This window comes from Miniopterus natalensis, chromosome 5 (assembly GCF_054644295.1).
Source record: "Miniopterus natalensis isolate mMinNat1 chromosome 5, mMinNat1.hap1, whole genome shotgun sequence".
NCBI lineage: Eukaryota > Metazoa > Chordata > Mammalia > Chiroptera > Miniopteridae > Miniopterus > Miniopterus natalensis.
The window spans coordinates 86,706,804-86,732,175 of NC_142085.1; the positions used below are offsets into that span (position 1 = coordinate 86,706,804).

The 25,372-nt window shown below is 48.1% G+C and overlaps 1 protein-coding gene across 1 annotated transcript in view; it reads left to right on the forward strand.

Annotated features, from left to right (window-relative positions):
- Positions 1-25,372, forward strand: part of ZDHHC14 (zDHHC palmitoyltransferase 14) — a 150,097-nt gene that overhangs the window by 94,387 nt on the left and 30,338 nt on the right. The window contains exon 3 of the mRNA XM_016200687.2: positions 13,584-13,742. Within this exon, the coding sequence (XP_016056173.2) occupies positions 13,584-13,742 (159 nt within the window). The remainder of the gene's footprint in view (positions 1-13,583; positions 13,743-25,372) is intronic.

The following is a 25,372-nucleotide window of genomic DNA, read 5'->3' on the forward strand; positions in this document are numbered from 1 at the left end:
ACCGAACCCGTGACTTCCTCTCCCACAGTCAGCATCTGCTTCCCTTCCTCTTAAGCTCTCAGGTCATATTTTAACTACACATTCATTCACTTTGAGCATTCAGTGTTATAACCTCCCTGCAGTACCTGTAAGTGGCATCTTATTTTGTATTATTTATTAAGAATAACTATATTAATAAATGCCATCTCTTTAGATAGTGCTTTATTGATTTCAAAGTCCATATATGTTTTTATTAGACCTAACTCTGTGGTTATTGGTTAAATTGGCTGATCCTGAGTCCCAGCTCTTCCACTTGCTTTGTGACCTTGGGAAATGTTTTTGCTTCTCTGGGCCTTGATTTCACGGTATGTGCAGTACACCCACTGAGCACAGTGATCCATTCTAGCATTATCATTCTGGTTCTAGAAGTAAATCCTTCCTCCTCCTTTGCTTGACCGTGAAACTCTGGGGATCTAAATACTTTTGAAGGTTTATTTATAGTCTGTTCAACTACTTAAACAGAAGGGAAGATATATGCTGTTAATAATTTTAGAAGGCAGAGCTACATGCACACCCATGGAAATTCAACAGGTGAACTGTAGGTGCTGCAACGTAAGTGAGATGTTTAAATGACTCACTGGAATATTACTGTCATTATTTAGCTGGTGTGCTTGGGAGGTAAAGCAAGAGGGTGAAACAATAGCTCTTTTCAGCGAAGGAGCGAGTCAGTCCACCAATAAGGTTTAGAGGGAAGTCAAAGATAAAGCCCTTCTTCCAAGAATCAGCAGGGCTGTTGGGCTGAGATCCAGCCCCAGTGGAGGGGCCACTGGGCGTGTGGAGGCGGGGAGGGGAGAATAGCTTTTCAGGAGAGAAATGCCCGGGAGGAGGTTAATCAGAGGAGTGGGCAGGCCCTTTGTGCCTGGAAGTGGGAGGCATTTTCTTATTACAAGTGCAGGAAAGGCAGCTCAGGAACGAAAGGAAACAAAAGACTCCATGAGGAGGAAGGAGAAGGACCTGGGCGAGGAGGCAGCGGGGCCTCTGCGGGGAGGCTGAGCAGGTGCCCGGCAGGCGTTAGAGAAGGGGCCAGAGGGGCCAAAGAAGCCATAGGTGGTGGTCCACTGAGGTTTTCTAGGGAGCACCTTTTTTTTTCTGGCAGACTAGGGAGCCATCCCACACCCTGCTTCCTCATAAGCGTCTGCGTATTTGTGGCTGGAGTCTGGATCCGGTTTAACCAAGAGCCCCTTGCCAAACAGCATGCCTTAGCGCCCCTGCTTGTCCCTCACTGCTGTGGATGCCCCCTCGTCATTTGTGGGCTCGCATCGTCTGTGAACATGGAGCTTTGCTGAGACGTCATCTTGGGGGGGTGGGGGGCGGTCTGCGATATTGACGAGACTATCCCACGATAATCACCCTTGACCCTCAGTTATAGTCAAACCAACTCACCATTTGCTTTCCCGGTAAACTGTCTCCTCCTTCCTTTTGAAGTTGAGTGCTGTAGAGGGGGGATGACAGCCAGTTTTAGGAGGGCTATGTCTCCCTTCCCTTCTGTGCCCTGGAAAACACAAGTCTGGGTTGTGGGAGACAGAGCAACGGTACTTTGTGTCTCTTGTGGAGAAGTTCTGAGGCCCAGAACCGCTGCCTAAGGACATGAGAGCACGAGTAGAGGGCGTTTGCTGTGTAGTCCGGAGCTGGGGGTGGGCAGTGGGACTCAGCTGTGGCCAGCGCGTGGAGGGTAGAAGGTACATGCGAGAGAGGGCAGAGGAGGAGGTGCCGGCGGGGAGAATGGCGGGGTCCTCAGTGAGGGCTCTTCTTGCCTCCAGGGAGAGGAAGGGAAAATTCCTCACACTTGTCACTTATCCAAATTTACCTTCTGAGGCTCCTGTCAGAAAAATTTGGCTTATGCAGTTGGATAGAAGTGAAGACCATTTATTTGGAAACTGTAGATTAGAACCTTCTAGAAAACAGAACTCCAGGTGGGTGAATGCCATAGTATGGGCCATCAAAACTTGGAGTGTGCACTTTGAAAAATCTGTTTTCCTTTAAGGATGGACACTTGAAGTCCAAGGGTCCTTGAGGGAGTGAATGGTGGGTGGGTTGCTCCTTTCACTCAGTGGAAATCAGCAGGATGGGAATAGGCTAAAATCTCCAGTGGCCTCACAAGATAAAAGTAACACAGAGCGATGCTGATCAGCATGTCCACTAGAAACACAACACAAGCCCCACGTGTAACTGCAAGTGTTCCAGCACTGACATTTTAAACAATGGGAAGGAACAGGTGAAATTAGTGTTAATAATATATTTTAATCCAGGATATCCAAAATATTATCATTTCAACATGTATTCAGTATAAAAAAGTACTAGAGATGAAGGGTGCAAGCAGACAGCTCAGTTCCGTTGGCCCCAAGAAGGAGCAGGGAGGGAGACTAGGCTGATGACTGAAGTGGGGCTTTGAGCAGGAGGTGGCCGGGGAGGCCTGGGCAGGCCGGGGCTCGGGCGGCCGTGGGAGGAGATGGTTGCCGTCTATTGAGGGATAGACCAGGAAAGGTGATGGCTAGCCCTGGCCGGTTTAGCTCAGTGCTTAGAGCATCGGCCCTCAGACTAAAGGGCCCCTGGTTCGATTCCATGCCGGTCAGGGCGCATGGGGGAGGCAACCAATCGATGTGTCTCTCACCTCAATGTTTCTCTCTCTCTCCCTTCCACTCTTTCTGAAAAGCAATAGAAAAAATATCCTCGGGTGAGGGTTAAAAAAAAAAAAAAGAAATGCCAGCAACACACCAGTGTTTTCGACACCCTAAACCAGCCCTACCCAATAGAAGTGTACCGTGAGCTACACATGGAAGCCACACGTGCCGTTTTAAATGTTCTAGAAGCCACATTTTAGTAGTAAAAGGGAACAGGTGAAATCAGTTTGAGTGATACATTTTGTTACCCAGTTCTTCACAATATTATCATTTGAACATGTGATCACTATCTAGAGAGTATTGAGATAGTTTACATTCTCCTTTCTGTGCTAACTCTTTCAAATCTGGTGTGTAGTTTACACCTGCCGCACATCCCAGTTGAGACCAGACACACAGTTTTAGTGTCCGAGAGCAACAGTGGCTGTGGCCCCCACACTGGACGGCGGGTCACTAAGCTTCCCAGCGGCAATGCTGCCATTCCAGAGTGCGTGCGGCTGGTAATTACTCTGAGCATGGTGGCATCTCTGCCACCCCCTGCTTCCCGTTTGCTCCCTAGTGTGCAAGAATGCGGGCTTGTGGTTCATTTCCCACCTGGGCCCATTTTGGTTACCAGAGGGAAACTGCTTCCAAGCCATCCGTCAGCCAGAGAGCCCCCAATGGGCCATTTAGGGACAAGAGTGGCCCATCCAGAGCGCGGGCATGCAGCCATTAGCAACTCCAGAGGAAAGCAAAACCAATGACTTTGAAGCTGAAATGGAATTGGAGTGTGTGGGAAGAGGAATTTCTAATATAAGAAAGGCAACAGCCCATCAATAGAGAAAGATTGGATTCAGGCTAAAGCAATGAAAGGCAAAGAATTGTGTTTTTGGTTTTATTTCTTCTGTCTGAGATGCTCATTTCAGGTCCTTGTGATTCCATTTTTCCACTTGACTGCACTGGCTGGTTCTGGGGGGTTGGTACTAAAATAAAAATTATTGCTCTTGCATTTTGCAAAAATCATCCAGTGAACTTTGGGAGTGTGAAACCATATAACAGAGTTTAAATAACGTGCAATGGCGATTTCTCCTGTTGGAGGTGCCTTCTCCTTGCTGGCTGAGCCAGAGAGGGAGGAGTTGCTAGAGGAGAAAACATCTGGAAGGGTCACCTGGCCGTGGAGAGGGCTGCCCGGCTCCAGTTGCCGGGGAAAGTGAGCACTTCTGATTCCGCTCATACTTCAGCATCATTACAGCTCAAAGCACAAACAGCGCGATGATTGAGAGGTTTCTGGGGCTCTCCGAGATAAAGGCGGTTAACAACTGCTCTTCCGCGGGGATAAATGGTTGTTGGTTTCCTTTCATCAATATTTTAATAACTGTTTGCACATTTGAGCAATTACGGACACAGTGAGTCTGATGGCGATGCCAGAAGCAGACGGCACAGGTGACTCACAGGACGCAGGTGGCCGTCGGAGGCCGCGCCAGCTCTGTGGCAAGCGGGTTGCAGCCCCAGCCCCCGGCGGCCTGGCAGCCTCCTGAGCCAGGTGTGCCGCGGGCTCTGCCGAGGGGCCAGAGTGGGCTCCTTCCCCCCTGATGCTCTCTTCTCCCCGCCAGAGCCCTGCAGACCCCGCTCCGGGGTCAGCCGCTCGCCTCCTCCTGCTGGTGCGATGGGCCGTTGGCAGCGCCGGAGGAGGGAACCTGACAGAGGGACCCGCCTGGCCTTTGTCTAAAGGAGAGAGCTCAGCCCCCCGCCCTCGTAGAGGGCACCTCATGGAAGAAAAGTGCCGCTTATATTTCATGGACACTTCGTCGCTCAGTTAAAGTGATATTCAAATCACTTCTTTCACTGTTTTGTGTTTCCTCATTTCAAGCTCCAGGTTATCGTGAATATTTTTTTGTAGGACACCAGGTATAAATGTTTTTCACAGAAAAAAGTCCGATGGCAAGATGTTAAAGACCTAGAATTTGTAGAAGGAGCATTAGGAACTGTCTTTCCTTGTATCGAGCTTTAGAAGCGAATGTGGGAACCAAAATAACGACAATGGAAGAAATCCAGTGTGAAAGGAAATTGAAGTAGGACTCACTTTACAGACCTTCCGGGAGCAAAATTTAAGCCTTCCTCGAGAGAGAAGTGAGTAATTTATAATAGTGGTAAAGAATTAGGAGCAACGTAAATGTGCGACAAGCGCCGAATGGATAAATGAATTTTGCATGTCTATGCTGACTGTCAGGATACATCAGCCTGAAGAAACTGAAAACAGCCGGCCCCCTAGACAGCGTGACCGTAGCATTGTGTCAGGTGCCGCGTCAAACCCACTGGAACATACGCGGTGAGCACTCGACCGAGGCCACCATCACGTGTAGAACCCGAGCCCTGAGAAACGAAGCTGAGCAACAGCGGCGCTCAGCTGCGCGGCTCGGGGGAGCCAGGCCCTCAGCGCTCACGTGCTGGCTGATCCGGTACAAATGGGTTACCGTCGCCTGCTGATCTCTGGAAGTGGAACTCAGTTTGCTGTTCATCCAGTCTAATCCCACAGACATTTAGCGTGTTGTTGACCGTGGCTGTGAGCACTGGAAAGAATACAGAGAAAAATGAAATTGTTTTGTTTTTGTCAAGGTCTAGACTGCTGCTATTGATCACAAGGTGCTTGCTAGTAAATAATTCATCTGAATTCTCTTCCGCGCTCACGGTTTTATTTCCCGACACCTGCAGTCCTTTATTAAAGCACCAACGAGCGGTAAGAGCAGACCAAGTTGCCACCGCCAGTGTCATGCTCAAGTTTAGATAAAGCTCATTCTTGGCCTTTTTTCAGACCTGGCACCAGACACCCCACAGGTCTGGGCCTTTGGAGGCCGCTGTGGGTTCACTGAGGCAAGGGTGGGCCGTTGGGTGAGGTGCTGGAGACTGTCGGTGAGCCTGTGTTAGTGAAGGAACTCACCCTCGCTGCCGCATCCAGGCAGAGTATCGGAATCATTTCATTCAGTCTCTGTAAGTGGGAGGCGTTGAGTTCGGGTGTTGGTTTAATGGCGGGCTGGGCTGAGGTTCGCAAGCACGCATTCGGCGCTTACCTCCTGTGTACCTTCAACCCACGTGCCATCTGCTGGTGGGACTGCAGCAAAATATAAGAAATATGTTCACGGACAAGATAGCGAGTTAGCGTTAATTTAAACTTAATGCCTTTGAGGAGCACAGAGCAAAGTGGAGCCAAAAAGTTGGGGAACACAGCCCTGTACGGAATCCTACACCCCAACACAGGAACCTCATCAGTCCTCTCTCCAGCCCCTGTCCTACAGATCTGAGGAACCCGGAGGAGCTGAGTCACACGGTGGCGGCAGAGTGTGGACAATGCAACTGGGCCTCCCGACGCTCAGGAAAATGTTCTTTTCCCCTTGCTTTCTCCTGGCGCAAAATCTGAACGATACTTTGGCAGATGAGAGCGCAGTGCCCAGTAGCATGAAAGCCACTTTTCCTAGAGGTAAATGGTATGCTGAGATCATCTGCATTGTGACCTAATTTTGTGACTTCCCCACCTTTAGCCCCGTGTGGCTGCCAGAGGCCCAAGAGGAGAATTAAAATTCCAAGAGCTGCCAGTGGCCCCCGATGAGTCACGTAACCTCCTGAGAGTTTCAGGCGATGAAAAAAGAACCTCAGAATCCTGTTGCAGCCAGCCTCCAGGTGAGGCAGAGAGGGCATGTTTTTAAAGCCATTGATGAAACCTATGAATTTATACTTAGTTTTATAAGGGGCAGAGATATTCCCATTGACCTCTAACTTTAGGAACTGTAGGGAGCGAAAACTACCTCAGTCCCTTTTGCAAATGTTTTATGCCCCTTTCCAAACTCTGTTTTAAAAGTAACCTTTCTGTTGCTCATTACAAATATAGATTGTAGAAACCTTGAAAAGCATAAAAAATAATTTCATTCTTTATTTTTAATGAATTTATTTAATCCTACCAGAGGTGTCCGTGGTTAGCATTTTGACGTGCCCTCCAGTATTTTTTCTCTGCATAATATATTTTTACACAAATATGGACTCACATTGTACATGATTTTGAAAACAGATTCTTTTTTAGCTCTTATAAATAAGTAAATAAATAAAAATAAAATACACTCCTGGATGTAGAATGTCTCTCTATGTTTTTCAAAACCTTCTTAAATCTTTATGTTGTTTTATAGTTTTCTTCATGTGAGACCTACTACCATTTTTTTATTAGACTTATTCCTAGAGTTTTGTGATTTTTTTCTGTTGTAAATGGGATTTTATCCCTTATAGTTTCCAAATGGTTATTGCTAATATATATATTTTAAAACATTTGGAATTTGTATGTAGATAGGTAGATAGATAAATGTTGATTAATTGATACTAGTCCCTGAAGATTCCTATTCATTTTAACCAGTCTGATCGATGGGCATTTTTCCTTTAAAATACTGTGCATTTTTAAATACTGTCCACTGGTTCTGTACTGGCATCCTTCGTTTTCCTTTCCTCAGTAAAGGTAAAGTCTTATAACATTACTATACTATACAGAATGAGATACAAGCTGGTCCTTACATTCAGGTCCTTGCTGATGCCTCTGTATTGATGCCACTCAGACTTCAATAAAAGGCTCTCACATTTTCCTGTGATAATGGTGAAACACGGCCCTGCCTTGACATGAGTTCTAGTGCCCAGTTTTCGCCGTTGCTCTCATCTGCTTGTCTTATAATATTGCAAACACTAACCTCCCAAATTGATCTCTGTCATCGTATAATATTTAGTAGTTTCTGACGACACAGAAGCTGTGACCTATGCAGTAGAAACACACAGACATTTCTAGCTTTGGCCTCTGATAGAAGAATTGATCTTCATTTACGCAGCACAGCAGTTTCATGTGTGTGCTCAGAGGACTTTAACAAAGTTTAAGAGAAACGAAGACTTTGCAAGGACAAAGCAACCTTGATTTATTTCACATTGAAGGGAAAGGCTCTGGCACCCATGTGGAAAATATAATGTGGCAAAAAATGAGACGGTCATTAATTTTCATTTTGCTACAAGCATATTTTGGATTAACTCAGTTAGTGAAAATTAAAAAGGTCATAGCTACTAAGCACTTTCTTTTTCTTCTCTGTAACTGCATTAATTAGTGAGATAGATATAACAGGCCCCCCGCAAAAAAGAGCTTCTGATAGCTGTGAACATCATAGCATCTGTCCAGCCCGGAGACCGGGGTGAATAGCTCCTACCCATCTTCCTTCACGATGTGCCAGCCATCCCAAGGCTTGGTGGCTTGTGCCCCGGACGCTGCAGAGCCCCAGAGCAAGGGGCCTCAGGAAAAGGCCAGACCTGTCGGCTCCAGCAGCTGTGCTCGGCGCGTGCGGTTGATTCAGTCCCGAGGACGTGGTGTGGAGCCTGTCGCCGTCCCGTGGCACGTATCCTGGCGGGGCGGGGCGGGGCGGGGCGCTGCCTTCTCGGCCGTCGCCTCCTGCTCGGTGACGCTGTGTCAGCTGGCGAGCCGTCTGTGAAACAGCAGCGCACCGGGAGACACCACCCTTCTGAATCCTTTTGGTGAAGGCTCAGAGTCATAATCTACACCTTTTGGAAGTTGGAATTTTCCCCTTTGCATTTTAAAAAGCCGAGTTCGTTACTTTATACAGTAAGTCCCCCCTTATCCACGAAGGATACGTCCAAGGCCCCCAGTGGATGCCTGAAACCGAGGCTAGTGCCGAACCCTATGTAGACTCTGCTTTTTCCGTACATACACACCTATGATAAAGTTTAATTTATAAATTAGGCACAGGAAGAGGTTAACAATAACTAATAATAAAATAGAACAGTTATAACAGTAAACGGTAGTAAAGGTGACGTGAGTGTGGTCTCTCTCAGACTGTCTCAGTGTACTGGACTCGCCCTGCTTGCGATGCTGTGAGATGACTCGGTGCCTCCGTGATGGCACAAAGTGAAGTACTCAGCGCACGATCTGAAAGTAATGAATTGTTTATTTCTGGAATTTTCCATTTAATGTTTTTGGACCATAGTTGACTATGCATAACTGAAACCTGGAAAGCAAAATCACGGGTAAGGTAGACCACTGTGTGGTGAAGGTCAACAATTTAAAAAGCTCAGTAATCTTGCCCCAGCCAGGTGGCTCAGTTAGTTGGAGCATAGTCCCATACACCAAAAAGTTGCGGGTTCGATTCCCCGTCAGGGCAGATACCTCGGTTGCGGGTGTGACCCCCCTAGTGGGGCATGTATGGGAGAGAGCTGATTGATGTTTTTCTCTCTCCCACTCCCTCTGTCTAAAAATCAATAAGAAACATATCCTCGGGTGCGGATTAGAAAAGTTTAACAATTTTGTCCCCGAATTTGGGGCAGGACTGAGTAAGATGGCAGACAAATGGGTCTCTCCAGATGTAAGCTCTGCTACTCCCTCGGGAATGAAGATGAGCCCAGCCAGTGTGGCTCAGTGGTTGAGTGTCAGCCCGTGAAGCACAAGGTCACTGATGGATCCCACGCCAGGGCACATGCCTGGGTTGCAGGCATGATCTCCAGTAGGGGGCGTGCAGGAGGCAGCAGCCAGTCGATGTTTCTATCTCTCCCTCTCCCTTCCTCTCTCTCTAAAGTCAATAAAAAAATATTTTTTTAAAAAGAAATGAAGCCCAGCCAGGTGTGGCTCAGCAGTTGAGCGTTGACCTAGGATCCAGGATCGTGGTTCCATTCCTGATCAGGGCACATGCCCGGGTTGTGGGCTCGATCCCCAGCAGGGGGCATGCAGGAGGCAGCCGATCAATGACTCTCTCATTATTGATGTTTCTCTCTCCCCCCCTTCCTCTCTCTGAAATCAATAGACATATTTTTAAAAAGAAAAAAAAAAAAAAGGAAAGGAATGAAGATGACTTACTTTTTGGAGAGCAGCTTTGAAATGGGTGTATATTGACAAACAACTTAATTAAAATCTCTGGCAAGCCTGGGACATCTCTTTGAGTGAAAAACAGGCAACAAGCAGTTTTGCACCCCAGGCCTCACACTCACCAGCTCTCCCGGGCCCCTAATTCTCTGCCTGTCGGCTGAGTGTGTTACGGTTCCTGCTTCAACTCTCAACAGCAGAGGTGGGGAGAGTGGGGCTTCATGAAGGAAAAGACTGTTTTAAGCTTTTAAGTTTTCTTTCAAAATGCTTGTGTATACAAATGTCCTTGAGAAACACTGACTCATTTAAACTGCGGGACTATTAGAGGTTCCCCTCCAAGTTCTAAGTGTTCTTGGGCCTTCAGCTCTTGCAGACTTCAGTTATCCTTTTGGGCAGCTGTGTCTAAACCACAAAGAGCAGCCCTAAGCAGCAGAGGCAGAATTGATGCAACAACAAAATCCAAAACCAAAAACACGCTAATTCCAGATTAGAACAGCAACCCCGCCTTCCGTGCCCCACGGCGCAGGGACGGGTGCTGGTCACCCGCAGGATGAGAGATTTCACAAAGGCCTTTGGTGTCAGTCTGAACGGTAAAGAGACACTTCTTTTGTCCTCAGGTGGGCATTTGAAGCCCTGGACTTAGGGCCCCATGACCCCCATCTCTCCTGTATGGGCCCTGCCTGGAAGCCATTGGTCTGGGGTGGCTGTTGAATTTATCGTGTGAAAGAAACAGCAACTTTGCGTTACCCTGAAGTAGTCAGCTGCCCGTCGTGTCTGGCCCTCCCGGGTGGCTCTGACTGGCTGTGCGAGATGGGTCTCTGGACCAGCAGCGGCTATGGACACATTGAAGACGAGTGGCAGCCTCAGAAGGACTTTGTCGCCGGCATTTCTGGGGAGGGAGGAGTCACTGGGCAGTGTGACTGACCAGTGAGCATGGCAGAGTGGAGGCACCAGTCCTGTGCATCCCAAATCGTTGCTCCCTACCTGCCAGGGCAGTTGGCCTTCCATTCAGCAGGCAGTTCTTGAGGACCTACTGTGCTAGGTACCGCATCAGGCATGGTCCCGGTCTCCCCTCCAGCCTGTGAAACCACCAGCAGAGACAGTCTGTTTAGTTCCTGCTGCTTCCCCCCCTCCGCCCCAGCACAGCACTGGCGCCTACTAGCACAATACAGAGCTGTGACTGGATAGATAAATGAGCTAAGTACAGAAACATCCCGAAGGAGGAAACAAACAACTGCTGGTGGGAAGCTTGAGCTGGGCCTAGGATCAGGGCTCTCTCCACAGACAGCAGGGTGGGAGGCCCCCGTGGAGGACACGTCACATTCAAGGGTGGAGCAGCCTTGCCGGTTAGGGAGCGCAAGGAGGCCTGTGCTTTGGAACTACGGGCTCACTGGCCTGTCTTGACGGCTGGCAAATACCCTTTCAAGCCATTGGTGCGCAGGACTGGGCGTGTTCAGTAGTCGTTCTAGTGTGGATGAGTTTGTCATCCCTGCTTTTAAAACATCTCCTTGACAAATCAGTTTTTAAACTTTTCTGATTCAATGAACACAAATATTGTTGATTGGGTTCTGGTTGCTTTAAACCCGTATCTGACTTTCTAGTTTTTCTACCCATGTTTGCGAGAGCTAAACAGACACAGTAGATGTAACAGCTGACAGAAGGCTGGTGAGGCACGAGGTCATAATTAATTTAGGCATCAGTGGCACCCACTGGGCACCGGTAGAGATCTGACCTTATCTCTGATGTGTTCAAAGCCAGTTATTTCACCCCGGTGCTCGGGGAAGTACACAGCCTGGCCGTCTCTTTGTGTTCTCATTACCGGATCGGTTGATCAGGGTGTGTGAATTCGGATCTCAGTGCCTCTCCAGATTCCTGCTGAACTTAGCACCATTCCATAGGGCAGCCACCTGGGGTGCCAGGCAGGCAGGGCACATGCCAAGAGAGGGTGTCCTGCTCGGCAAGGCCACCCAGAGTCCTTGGGATGGCCCCACAGCCGTTTATCATTCTAAGTAGAAGGGTTGTCCTCACAGAGGTAAAGTAGAAAGCCTGCTCCTCACTTTTCCACCTCCCTGCCTTCTCTCCCTCGGGTCCCTCAACTCTCCTTCCTCTCCTCTCACCTGCTTGTGGAACTGTGATTTTCCATGAATAGTAATCACTCAGAATGTCCCCCTACCAATGGGGTAGGTATCTTTACAAATACCAAGCCTTAGGCTAAGGGGCTAGGGGCAGGTTTCGGGGCTCTGGGAGGCTCTTAAAGGAGATCAGCGTAAAGGGGAGGGGCCTGAAGTCATCATGTGGATTCTGTCAGTGAGTTAGGGGGACCCTGCCGGGAGGGCAGAGGGGGCCTCTCTACAGATACCACCTGCTGTTCCAAATCGCCAGGTTCTTCCCAGGAAAATGCGTGGGTGGCTGGGAGTGATTTGTGAAGCGGCTTCATGTGAGCAAAACACACGTGAGTGTTTTGGGCTACCTGATAAAGCGGAATGTGAGAGTAAGAGGCGTGGATGATGTGTGGATGGGGAGGATCCACAGGCCCCCAGAGCAGGGTTCTCAGACTTCCACGTGCACGAATCCCGGGGCATCTTGGCAAATGCAGGTTCTGCGGCACTAGCTCAGGGCCCCGGGCCCAGAACCTGCTTCTCTGACAAGCACTGGGTGAGCAGATGCTGCCTGGCCCGCACTTGGAGTGAGAGGCCTGGAGCCCTGGTCCTCAACATTGGCTGCGGAGTCCAACACCTGGGGAGCTTTGAGACCCCTGGTGCCAGACTGTCCCCCACCAATGAAATCAGGATCTCCGAGGGCCGACTATCGGTAGTTTTGACAGCTCTCCACGCGATTCCTGCCTAGGCTCTCTGGGGGCCTGAACGGATGATGGAACTCCTTCCTACCGCTTTGGAAATTGCCCAGAAGTATGTTGCAGTCGTCAGTCTCGAGTGCCCTTCAAGTGTATATGGATTCAAGTGAACTAGCTTTGTTTTGAGGGTCACTGTAAAGGTCCCTGAGATTTCCTCCAGCCACTAGCATCTGCTCCACCTGTGTTCTCCGTCAGAGCCCTGAGCGAAGGCCACACAGATATCCTCGCTACCCCCATGCCCCTGTGGCCTGTTCTGACTGCACAGCCAGCTGCCCCAGTTCTCTCTGGCAACTTCCGAGGGCTGGGAGGGGTGCACATGAGGATAAGCTGGATGTTTTACCTTCCTGGAGAGCAGGGTTCTCACCCCTGCAACACATTGCGGTCATCTCTGGTGACTGATTTAATGGGGTGGGGACGGGTCCATGAATTAGGGGAGTTTTTAAAGCTCCCTGTGATTCTAATATGAACTCAGGGACAGAACCAGGCTGGAAGATAACATGAAACTTAAAAATTAGACATATTTGCATTTTCTTCAACATTTAAAAAAAATTCTAAAAAAGAAAAATTCAGACAATAGACAAAATATAGACATTATTTTTTAAAATATACACTTAATGATTTCATATATATATTTAAATCTGTATTCCCCACCCCCCCATCCAATACCTGGTATTTTCGAGGAGGCTAGTGGTTACAATGCAGAGGCATTTGAACTCTGTTTGGGTACACTGGAGGGTAAAGTGTTCCTTCAGTAACTGTCACCCGCAGTATTAATTAGGGCAGTGCTAGCTGCTGTAACGGGTGAAACCAGACCTCCAGATGTTTCACACTAGGAATGTGGCGCCCATGTCACTGTGGCCCAGTGACGAGTTCTCAGGGGCCGGCCTCCTGTGTGTGGTGGGTCATTCAGGGCCCCCAGGCTGTGGCTCCCAGGTGGTCCTGGGGCCAGAGAGGAGAGTGGGCGCAGCTCCGAGGAGGTTCCCACCCCACTGGCCAGAGCTCAGCTTCAGGTCCACTCCCACCTGCGTGGAAAGGAACCCCCGGGGCCCCAGTGCATTCATGTGACAGGTGTCAGGAGCCTCCCAGAAGGTGCAGGACCCGAGGCGAGGGTGCGCGTTGCACCTGGGAATGCAGACTCCGGACCCCTAGGCGGAGGGGCCGCGGAGGTTGCTGCTCTGCTAAGGGCGTGTGGTCTTCCTTTTCTCCACAGATATCGCCAACGGCACCAGTTCAGGGGGGTACCGCCCACCCCCCAGAACCAAAGAAGTCATCATCAATGGCCAGACTGTGAAACTTAAATATTGTTTCACCTGCAAGATTTTCCGGCCCCCTCGTGCCTCTCACTGTAGCCTTTGCGATAACTGCGTAGGTGAGTAGAAATCGCCTCCGTTCCCAACTCCAGCGCTTGTGCTCAAATGCCTGCAGCTGATGGCGTGGCCGGTTTCCTTTGAACAGACTGTGCTGAACAGAGTCGGCATGTGGGTCTCTTTAATCCTGGGAAACTGAACAACTCAGTAAGAGTTAATATTTCAGCGTCCTTGCCTCCTGCCACGACCCAGCCACCAAGCCTCCTGGTACCACGCTCTGGTTTTCTCTTTTCCGCCCTGCGACACCCGCTGCCCCAGTGCAGTGCCCTAGGCCTTCTTCCTGAGCACACACCCCAGGTGGGGGCTCTTTGTTCCTTGGAGCTACCAGGCAGCAGGCACTTGAAATAAAACCATTTCACGCCCACGTACCCCACTGCCCAGCGAGCTGGCTGCAGGAATTGCCGGATGTGCTTTGTAGGGTTCTCCCAAGTCCTCCGTGGGCTGCGGGTATGAGGAGCTGGAAGCATTTGAAGTGAGGGAGAGAAAAGGGGGCAGCGGCCAGGAGACTTCCAGGCTATGGTTAGGGTTGTCACCCTTCCCAGAGACCACCAAGACCTCCCTTGTCTTCCTACTGGCTTCCCCAGGACAGACTAGGGACCAGATCGAGGGAACACAGTGGGGCCCAGAGGCCCTTCATTGTAAGACTTGGCCCTACTGTTAGGCCACAACCCACCCACAGGATTTCTACAACTGACGTGGGTCCCCAACCCCTTGGAATTATTTGACAAGCACTTCCTGTCGCTTCAGACTGAGAGCTGCTACCCACAGCCACAGACACGCCCTTTCCCGGGCCGGAGCTTCTGAGATGAGTTTGGCAAGGAGACAGCAGAAGCCCCAAGGTGCAGGAAGGGCAGTGAGAAATGGGCAAAAGCTTTGCGCACCAGGGAAAGCAGTCGTTTCCTCAGTCCCATAGGCTGCCTCTGAGGGAAATATCCAGGGACGTTCCTGAGCAAGTAGGCAGCTAAATCCTGTTACCTCCTACCAGAAAGGATCGAGTCCTCGGAACAAATCCGTTCCCTCAGTAACACATTAGCAATTGCCAAAACTCTGAGTCTACTGGAATATGCTGTCTCAGTTCCCCTTGGGGAAAATAAAATGGTATCATGTACTTCCTGCTGTGCACAGCAGTTTTCCTCCTGTTTGTCTGAAATGTACTTCATTCTCACTTGAATCATCTACAATTTGTTAGGAAGCCCATGGTTTCCCTATCAGGCCTTGTCGTGGTTTTATTAACCTACATAAATTACCTTTAGCCTTTGCTCCCCAGTGGAACAGCATGGACTTCTGTTCAGTCTTGTCTGGGTAGGAAGTAGCCTGTAGTTAAGAGCCTGGAATCTGGCACCCCGTGGTGGGGGTGCGGATACTAACTTCGTGACTTAGACAGGCTACTTCAACTCTCTGTGCCTTGGTTTTCTCATCTCTACAATGGGGTCAATAACAGTCCAGTACCTCCCTCATGGGATGGTTGAGAGAATAAATGATTTAACACACGTAAAGCACTTAGAGTAGTGCCTGGTGTGTGGCGAATGCTCTGTAATTGTTAGCACTGTTTCCGTTATTACTGCTGTTCCCTTGATATTTTTGATTGGCTTTCTCTGGACAATTTCTTGATTTCCTATAGCCTTCTGCAGGTGGGATGACCAAACTATACCTGGCCCTTGATGTGAGGGCACATCAGGGTTTCTACAGGGATAAATAGCAGCCTTTATTTCATTTCTCATACCCTTCTTGGTGACTCCAGCCCCATGCCCATCTTGAGGACACTATAAGCCAACACATCACAGTGGCTTACATATCTTCAGGGGAACCATCTATAGGGTTTTCAGGACCCTTTCTTGGGTTGTAATTCTGCTCTTACATATATTATGTGATGGAAAGTATGTAAGTTACATTTTTTCACATAAAATCTGTTGTTTTGCATGCCTTGCCCTGGAGCCCAGTGACTTAGTCCAGTTGGTATTTATAGGTAGGGACTTTAACTGTGAACCTGAGGAGGTTACTGGGCACCTCCTCTTTATCATTTATGGAATGTTCACCCCTCACTAGCCACCTGACCCTTTCTGTTCGCTCACTTATATCAGATGGTCTCAATTCTCTGTTTCCTGTTTCTAGGCTAGATTTTCTAATCATGGCACAACTTTCTTTCCCATCCCATAGTGTTTTAAAACCCCCTTTGTATTATTACAAACCACTTTCTAAAGATCGTGTAATTCTCACATTTGTTCCCTCCATTGCCCTTAGGTTTACGTGTTCCTTAAGGAACCCTGATGGAATAGATGTAAGATCCCCTTTAAAACTGAGACATCAACCCCAGAGAATGATGTGCTTCTCCTATGGTATAACTAAGATAGTGTCCTCTCTTATAGAAACTACCAGCTGAGAAAATAAGAGTCACTAGTCTGTAATACCCAGAAGCCCTTCTGCAGCCCCTCTGATAATCCAAGTCACGGTAGCAGTCCAGCACTCCGGGGTCCCCTAACTGGGAGACGCAGAATGGTGACAGGAAAGGAGAGGAAGGAGAGAGCTTGGGGGATGGGTTCAAGAGGAGGAACCTTGGACCAAGAGCCCGTTGCCAAAGCTGCATCTAAGAGTCATTTGGTGGTTCTAGGGCTGAAGCTTGGCAACTCCCTGATCAGGGGCCCGCTCTGCGGAGGACAGGTGAAATAAGTAGCACACAGTTGATTTTAAAATAAAGCTACTCGCAGAAATCACACAGTGCTCAGATCTACACAGCTTTATTTTTCCAGTTCGTTAAGCTGCATTCGGGGTTTGCAGGGACCCATTGGCAGACCAGCGAGTTGGACCTTCTGCATCCGGGAACTAGAGTGGAGAGCAGATGTCCCCGACTGAGAAGTGTAATGGCAGAGTTTGCCACTATTTTATTTTTAGATGGAGAGTTTTTATTGAAAGAATTCTGCTCTTGGCAGCCAGGGAATAACATACAGTGATGTGCTGAGACCTGGGGTTGACTCTCGTGGCTTCCCTTCCCTGAGTAATGACTAGGTCTGGGTTGGTCCTTTCTAGGCACACAGATAAATGCTGCTTTGCACTGGGAGAGGAGAGAGGAAAAATGCAGTTTCCCAGGCTGTTGCTGTTCAGAAGAGTGTTTTTCTTTGTTAAGTAAGTTTGAAATGAGAGCAGAGTCGAAGACAGAGGAAAAGCTTTCTTGGGGAGCACATTGGGGTGCGAATATAGAACCTGCTAGCAGAGCCCAGTGACTGGGGACATGGCTCTGAAGACAGACAGACCCAGGCCTGAGTCCTGGTCCTGTCATTGATAAACTGGCAACTGGGCGGGTTATCTGACCACCCCCAGCTGTTTCCACATCTGTAAAATAGAGTTACCATGGTCCTATCTCCTGGGTGTCTTTTAGCGATTAGGTGACATAGTGCCCAGCAAGCGCCCAGTACGGCCTGACACCCACTGAGGGCTCAGGAAGTGCTTGTCATGAATGCCGTTGCCACGAGTAACCAGACAAATGCCGTGTGCTCTGAAATACTGTGGAGCACGAGGTTTGTCCCACAGTGCCAGGCGTCCCCTGTGTTCCTGTAATCTGGCAGGATTTAGACGATCTGCGCACTGAAGCAGGTTTCCTCTCTCTCCCTGACCTCGTTACCTGTTTCCGTCTTTCTCTGACTCTCTCGCTCGCTCTCTCTGTTCTCTCTCTGTGTAGTCATCAAGTCACTTGTGTACACTTGAAACAGTGTTTGGGTTGTTTGTCCATCGAGGCAACAACCAGCAGCTGGGCACTGGAGCCAGCTCTGCTCTCTCAGCCCCTAGGCTCCCTCGGCTGGAAAGCATGCGGGCGCCGGTGGGGTCCTTGAAGGTTGTGCACATTCTGAAGTCCCACCAGTCCCCTCCCCCTTCCCTGACTGGGGTGGGCTCCGGGCCAGTGTCTAACTGTCTCACTTGGATCAGGCAGAGGGCACTTGGCCTGGAGGCTGAGAGGTGGCCTCTGGACTTGGCAACCGCCTGGGTCCCTTACCTCTGCCCTGCCTGGGAAGGGGACCCTCTCTGCAGGGCAGTGCCACATCTGGAGGAGCTGCGAGGACAGGGAAGATGGTGCAGGAAGCCCTGAGGCTGTGGCAGTCCCTGGGGAGCTCTCAGCATTGCCAGACTCTTCCGGGGGGCTGGCCCCATTTTCTTCTGTCCCCTTCTGTCATTTTTGGTGTCGGTGGCACAAAGAACCTCCAGACACCCTCTACAGGGACTTGATATCCTTTCCTCTTGTTTTTGGAAGAGCTTCACCTCATCTTTAAAAATCCTTATAAACCCCTTTCTCCTTCCGCGCCTTCCTTGCTGTGCTCTCTCTCTCCTGGGCACTTTGCTGCATGGCCTCCCTCTGCCGTTCAGTGCCCCCCCCATCCAGCTGCTTCCTGTGGGATGTGGGTTCCTGAGCTGGGCCTGCAGATATCCTGTCTGTGTGCACTCTGCTGTGTGGCCCCGCCGCCCAGAGGGCCCATGGCTGCTTCACAGTTGTACTGATATGAGAGTCGGAGTTGTAGCTGCCCTCCATTCTGAAGTGTGGGCAGCACTCTGGGATCTCCATTAACTATTTGGGTGGTGAGAGGGCCATAAACTTCCCACAGGAAAATTTGTCATTTAAAGGGGGTGGAGTAAACTGTCATTTGTATCCTACAAGGAGCCAAAACAAATAGGGCTTTACTGTGTCCCCTAGTTCCCAGGATCCTAGTTTCTCCCTCACATTTAATGAGCACCTGTGTGTCAGGCACTGTGCTGACAGCTGGATGCATGAAAATAAAAGACAGTCCCCACAGATCATTATCAAGAAGAGGCCAAGGACAATTCAAGGTAGAAAGCATTATAGTTATCTTATTACATGGGTCAAAGAGAGTGATTGTAAAGACTACAATGAAAAATGTAGCCATCAACCTACATGCACCAAATAACACTGCATAAAACATATAAAGTTTGTTAGAAAATGCAAGGATAATTTGTTATAAACACACTTCTAGTGAGAAACAATAGCATAACTCCAGTTTTGATGGCTTAGGTAAACAAACTAAAAGTAATAAAATAAGGGACATAATTCATAAGTAGATGCTGAACTTTGTTTCTAAAAAGTATACTTATCCTTTTAAACTGTTTATAGAACATTTACAAAAAGTAATCATATAAGGCCACATGAAAAGTCCTAACTTCCTAAAAGCAGGTTGTTTGCACAGACCATGTATCTGATGACACAACAGTAAAACTGGAAATCAGCCACAGAGATAGAATACATAAACCTAACCAATCGTAATATTTTTAAAAGCTTTACATCATAACTCTTGGGTGACAGAAGCTTCAAAATTGCAGTTGTGGAATAGTTAGAAAATTACAATAAGAACTGTGCAAAAGAAAACTCTGCCGATCAGAATTCTAAATTTTAAACATACAAAACAGTTAACCTGAGTAGAAAAGGAACTGTTTGGAAAACTATCGGGTAGCTCATAGAAATGAAGGAAAGGGCTGAAGAACCAGGCTCAGAAGCCAGGAAGAGCCTGGAGAGGCGGGGAGGCTGCCAGAAGCCGGTCACATCTGCAACAGGACACCACAGAGGCCCAGGGGCCACCATCAAGGTGTTTGTTGCACCACCCCTGGGTTCTAACTCTGCGGCTACGTCAGCTTAGAGCCGTGACCCTGTCTGGGGGCACCAGGGGTGCTGGGCTCCGAGGCCTGGCGGGAGCTCCTGGCCTGTTGCGCTTCCATCCCAGGCACCAAGGAGGGGGCAGAGGCGACCCCCCACTTTAGCTTCTGTAACCGGGCGGGAGGGTGGCGCCTGCCTCGCGCCTATTTTGGGATTCTCCCCAAACAGGAAGTTTACTTGGATGGTGACTGGCCCATGAAATAAGTTTTTAAAAGTCCAGCTACAAGAAACCAAAACCGAACTTAGAAGCAAATACACAAACATAGCATCCATCTCAAGAAGACAGAAAGGGGATAGCAGCATAAACTTAAGAAAAACAGGAAGAGAACAGAAAAAAAAGAAGTGATACCAGAACTAATTCTGTGGAAAATAACAAAAAGGTGAACTTCTGGTAAGACAGAGAAAATAACCAAGTGGAAATCAAATGAGACAGATCTAGGTGAGTTGTGTGGGGTTTTTTAGTTATTGGAAATATTTTGTGTACCGATTGATATGAAAATCTCAATGAAACATTGTTTTATGGGAAATTAGCCAAAGAAAGAGAGGAAAACTTAACGAGGTGACTGACTATGAGAAACTGAGGGGTTGACTAAACAATTATCTGAGAGAGATGCTGGACCTGATGGCCTCTCCCTGTGCTCTGAACAGTGTTTCCGAGCTTGGAGCAGGTCGGACGGCTTTTCCATTCATTTCTGCAAGATGGAATAACCCCCCAACCGGACAGAAGTAACATGCAAGAAGGAATCTCATTTATAAATGTTTGGAGCCAGCATGGTGACATAGCCACTTTCATGTAGCAGTATAGTAAAAGGATTGGTCATTGAGACAGAGAAAGGTGTATTCCAGGAATGTGGTTATTTTTCAATGTCACTAAACCTATTAATATATCAATAGGTCAAAGGCCAAAAGTATATGATCATGATTATAGATACTAAACAGAGGTTTACTGCAACCTGGCACCCATTTCTAACTCTAAAACTCAGAAAACCGAGATGGGAGTCATGGTTGGCAGAATTTTTATTTTTTTTTAAATCTTTATTGATCTCAGAGAGAGGAAGCGAGAGGGAGAGAGACAGAAACATCGATGAGGAGAGTGCCATTGATCGGCTGCCTCCCACACACCCCCTGCTGGGGATGGAGCCCACAACCCGGGCATGTGCCCTGACCGGGAATCGAACCCCGATCACCTGGATCCCAGGTCAACGCTCAACCGCTGAGCCACGCCTGACCGGACAGAATTTTGGTCTCTGATGGTCATCCTGCGGAATTGCCCCATGGCTGCAGGTGCCATTAGGGTTACTAATGAACTCTCCTTAAATTAGGGAGAGGCTCCTGGGACATCCAGGTGGGCCCACTGTGATCACAGAGCCCTTCAAGAACAAAGATGGAGAGATTCCAAGCAGGGGGAGTCAACTCGCGTTGCTGGCTTGAGGATGGGGGGCGGGGGGTTGCACATGGGCGGGGGGGAGAGGAGGTGAACCCTCTAACTGCGCTGAGCTTGGAAAGATCAGGATCCAAATCCACCTGAGACCTGCACCCCTGCCTTTGTGAGCTTAGCCTGGTGAGGCCCTAAACTGGGCTCCTGACCCACTAAAATTTCGAAGCAATGAATCTGTTGTTGAAAGCCACTACATTTGTGGTCATTTGCTCTTCAACAGTAGAAAACCAATGCTTTTTTTAAAAAAGCTAACTTTTTTTAATAGTAAAATATTGAATTATTTACATTAAAGTTAGGAACAAATTAGGATGTCCTCTATCACTGCTAATTTTTTCTAGCTTTTCTAACCAATGCAGTAAGATGAGAAAACTATGAGCATATAACCATCAAAAATGAGCAAACAAAATTATTATTTTTTGTAGATATAGGAAAACCCTTCGCATTAGCCTGTCACTTTTTTCTCAGTGTCTCTTTGGTTGAAGCAACAGATCCTGTGATAAAATATGTCAGTCATTCTAATTAATGCCTTTGGATGCAAGCTACCTGTTGTGTTTCCTCCCTCTCCCTCTCATTGACCTCTCCGGAAAGTTCCTGCGTGCCTCAGACTGGCCCACAATTGTGTCCCCACATCTGGCTTGAAATGAGCACATACAGTCATGAGATCTTTCAGCCGAGGACGAGCTTAGAGGTTTTTCTTTTCACAGATAATCTATTGTGGTGCACCGAGGGTTTAATGAGACTTGCAAAATGACAGATAAGTCAAGGAACGTTACTGTCACTGTGATGTAACTCACACCTTGCAAGATTTAGAGAGAGCCGGGGCTCGTTTCACGGCTGTGCAGGAGACTGCCGTTTTCAGAAGAGGTTTATACATTGATACAGCTCAGAGCCAAGTTTACCCAGCCCTAAGCCGTGCACAGAAGAACGTGGGCGTGTATTTTTGGCGCTGACTTATTCCTGGTTTTCTCATTAGCAGCTCAAGTGGTTTTCAGAAAGAGATGGGTTTTAATTCCATCACTCGTTATCAGCGATTTCGTGTTACCAGCTCAGGGGCCAGATGACAGAATTCCAGGTCACCTTTCTGACTCATTTGGCTGTAAGATGACATTCTTCTCTGGGAGCCTTTTCTCTTCCTCTTATGTCCAATTAGAAGGGGTCCTGGTTGTCAGTACACCGTTTTCTCCGCCTCTACCTGCCAGTTCTCGTTTCCTGTGTTTCACATCCGTCCCCTTCTCCTGTCCCTGGCTGTGCCCCAGCTCTTCTCTCAGTTTTGCTCTGTCTTCTTTGAATCTTTGGGCTGTCGCTGGAGCCACCCTTTTGTTTCAGCCAGAGAAGCCCACCCTTACCCGGCAAGCTCCTCTCAACTGCTCTCCCCACAGTAAGATCCCCTGTGCTCTGCTACCAAGAGTTTCTCTCATAAAAACAAATTGCAGAAGAGTCTAGGGATGCTTTTGAGGCAATAACCAAAATAAAATAAAATTCCACAAAGTCTTTGATCATTCAGAATAATTTCCTTCATAACATGTTTGTTATGGGCATAAGTACATGTAAGTAGATATTAATTCCTTAAGATGGAACACCCGGGTTTAGGAGTCTGCACTTTCGCAAACTGCCTAGGGGGCTTTTAGGCAGAGTCCAGTTTGAGAACCCTGGAAATGGACTTTCTCTGACCTTCTCCAGGTTCTGCCATCAAGGTCAGGCCCTTGGGATGCGCTGGGAATGGCTCACCTGTCACAGAGAGCAGTGGCCTCTGACAGGAGGCCCTACTTCCAGCAAAGCATTGCTAAGATGATTTGCAAGCTTGAAAATTTTATATAAATAAATAGCTATCATCTTTTGAGGCCTGGAAGCCATGCTCTGTAAGTATAATTTTACAGATGCAGATTCATTCAGTGAGGCCGCGTTCCCCCTCTCACGTTAGGACCCTCTTCCCTCTGGGTGTCTGAGGTGGATGTTGATGTCAAAACAGGGGTAGAAGTCTATAGAGTGGATGTTGAGGGTCAAGTTGAGGAGTCAGGCCTTGTCTGTGGAATGCCTTGGAAAGCAAGCATTTACAGCTAATCCAGAAATATTTGTTCACTGGTTGTTATATGCAAGTAGAATGCAAATTAACATAAGATAGGCTTCTTGCCCTTGAAAAGCTTTCTGCCTGCTCATGAAAAGTTAGCTACTCATGAAAAAAAATATTTGACAAGGTTGTAGCACTCAGGGTATCTACTGTGACCTTAGATGGTCATGATAGACTACTTCCCGTAAAGGGGAGAAATGGGAGGAAAGTCTGGAAAAATTAGACGCCAGCCACCCTGAGGCCCTTGGGTGCCCATCTGAGAAAAAAGGACTGGACTCAGCCACTAGTTGAGATGCTTGAACAGGAAACAGAGGTGGTCAGATTCAGCCTTAGGAGGATTAATTTCACATAAGTATAAGTATAAAGTGAATTGATAAGCTGTATTAGTCTGCTATTGCCCAGTGATGCTGTGTAACAAATACTTCCCAAAATCTCAGTGCCTTTTAATAAACAGTATTTCTTTTTCTCTGTGCCTGTGGGTCACCTGGGGATAGGGCTGGGCTTGGCTCCAGGTATTGCTGACTCCAGGTATTTATTCTTCCCCTCAAATTTGATTCTGAGACCCAGGCCGAAGGGACAGCAGCTCCCAGGCATGTCTTCCTCATGCTGGGTCACTGGACCATATGGTAGGGTGCCGCACATGCAGTGTCTCACAGCTTCTGTTGGCAGCACATCTGCTGAGACTCATGGCCAAACAAGGCTCCTGACCATGGCTGTGACCGTGACCATGACCGTGACCTCTCCTTGGGGCAGGGAAGGCTACTCTGCTTCAGGAGGGAGGACAGTGAATGTTTCTGAAAGAATCTAGTTTATTGCGCGCAGGAGACTTGAAGACCAAAGACCAGTTACCTTCCAAGAAGCGATGTGTGTCTGATCCATGTCTTTAGAACACGCTGTGCCTTGCAGGAGGGGCACGGTAATTGGTTGTTCCCTTGAGAAGCCTCGCATTGAAACTGGCAGCAGATTTAGGAGTTAGAGACACAAAGGATGAAACGTAGCTTCCCAGCCCGAAGTTTCTTCCAGAATATTTGTGGCTGTAGCAGCTGCTCCAGCTACTCTCTGGTGGATGTTAAACGGTCACGTTTCATGGGCTCCCACCCACTCTCTGCGGGCCGTGGGCGGCACCGAGCTGTTCGAGGCTGGATACTTGGATAGTGACCAATAACCTGTGTGCGTTGGTTTTGAAAGCTGATTACAAGTTAATACATTTCTTTTAAAAAGCTATGAAAATAATTTGATTTGTTGGAATAGGTTAGGTTTTATTTTATTTTTAAAAGGTATTTTAAGTACTTTTCTTCGATACCCAGAGAAGCCACAAGCAGTTACTTCATGAAAGCCTTTCTCTGTTTGTCTCACTGGCCCCACCTGTGCACCTGTCTGACTTGCTCTGTGTCCCCTGACTGTGGCTCCTGGCTGTGTCCCTGGGGAGTGTGTGTGCTCATCTCTGAGTCTCGCCCCCTTTCGCCTCCCAAGGTCTGTCATTCTCTCAGGCTTATGTCTTTCGGTCAGACCTAGAAAATTTGAGGAAATAGAAATACAGGGTGGGGCAAAAATAAGTTTACAGTTGTGCGTACAGGAAACAGAGTTTATTCTTATATTATTCCTTCTTAGTTATTGTATTATTTTCCATACAAACAACTTAGATTTTCCTAAAAGTTTTAGGGCAGCATGAATTATTTAGTGTCTAAGAATGTGGTCCTCTAATACTTTTTATCCAGTTAAATATTTAAATGTTTTTATTACCTAATTTTATGAATTATGTGGGAACCATAAAAGCCAGGTAACAGTAGGTGCCACTTTATCTCAATATTCATCCTTCTAAGAAAATAAGAGGTCAAGTTTTTCTCATCTTGGAGATAAAATGTCCTAGGTTTAAAGAAAAGCCCTTTTCCACTTCATACCTTTAAAAGCATTTAAGTCAATTAAAATAGAATTACCATTTAGAGTAGAAGTTTTACATTTCAGTTGCCTATGACGTCTATTCTTCACACACCTCTGCAGACGTCCTGGGAGAAAGGAGTTGGGCTGTTCCTCCTTCCTGACCACGCTGAGGCTCGGCCTCCCAGAGCCCACGCTGCTCGGGAGAGCCAGCATCCTCAGCCGCCCCTGCTTGCCCGTGGGTTCTGGTCTCGTCTATCTCCAGATCCCACTCTCGGGGACCTGGATTAGAGCCCAACCTCCAGCAGATTTCAAATTCTCTACATTTCAAACATTGTGTTCAAACACGACATTGGCGAATACTTTTCCTTTAATATTTCAGTGGATTTTTCTGTCCCATCTAATTTTAACACTTCTCCATTGCTCCTTGTTTTTAAGGGCTCTTTTTTATATTCCGTCTCTCCCAGAAATCAAGTCAGCCCAGTGCCTGCGGCCCCTGGGGGCACCTCCTCCCCGCCCTGGGAGGTTCCCTCTTGTGGAAAGTGTGGGGCTGTTGTCAAGGATGAATGGAAATAATGACGTCACGGGCACTCAATGA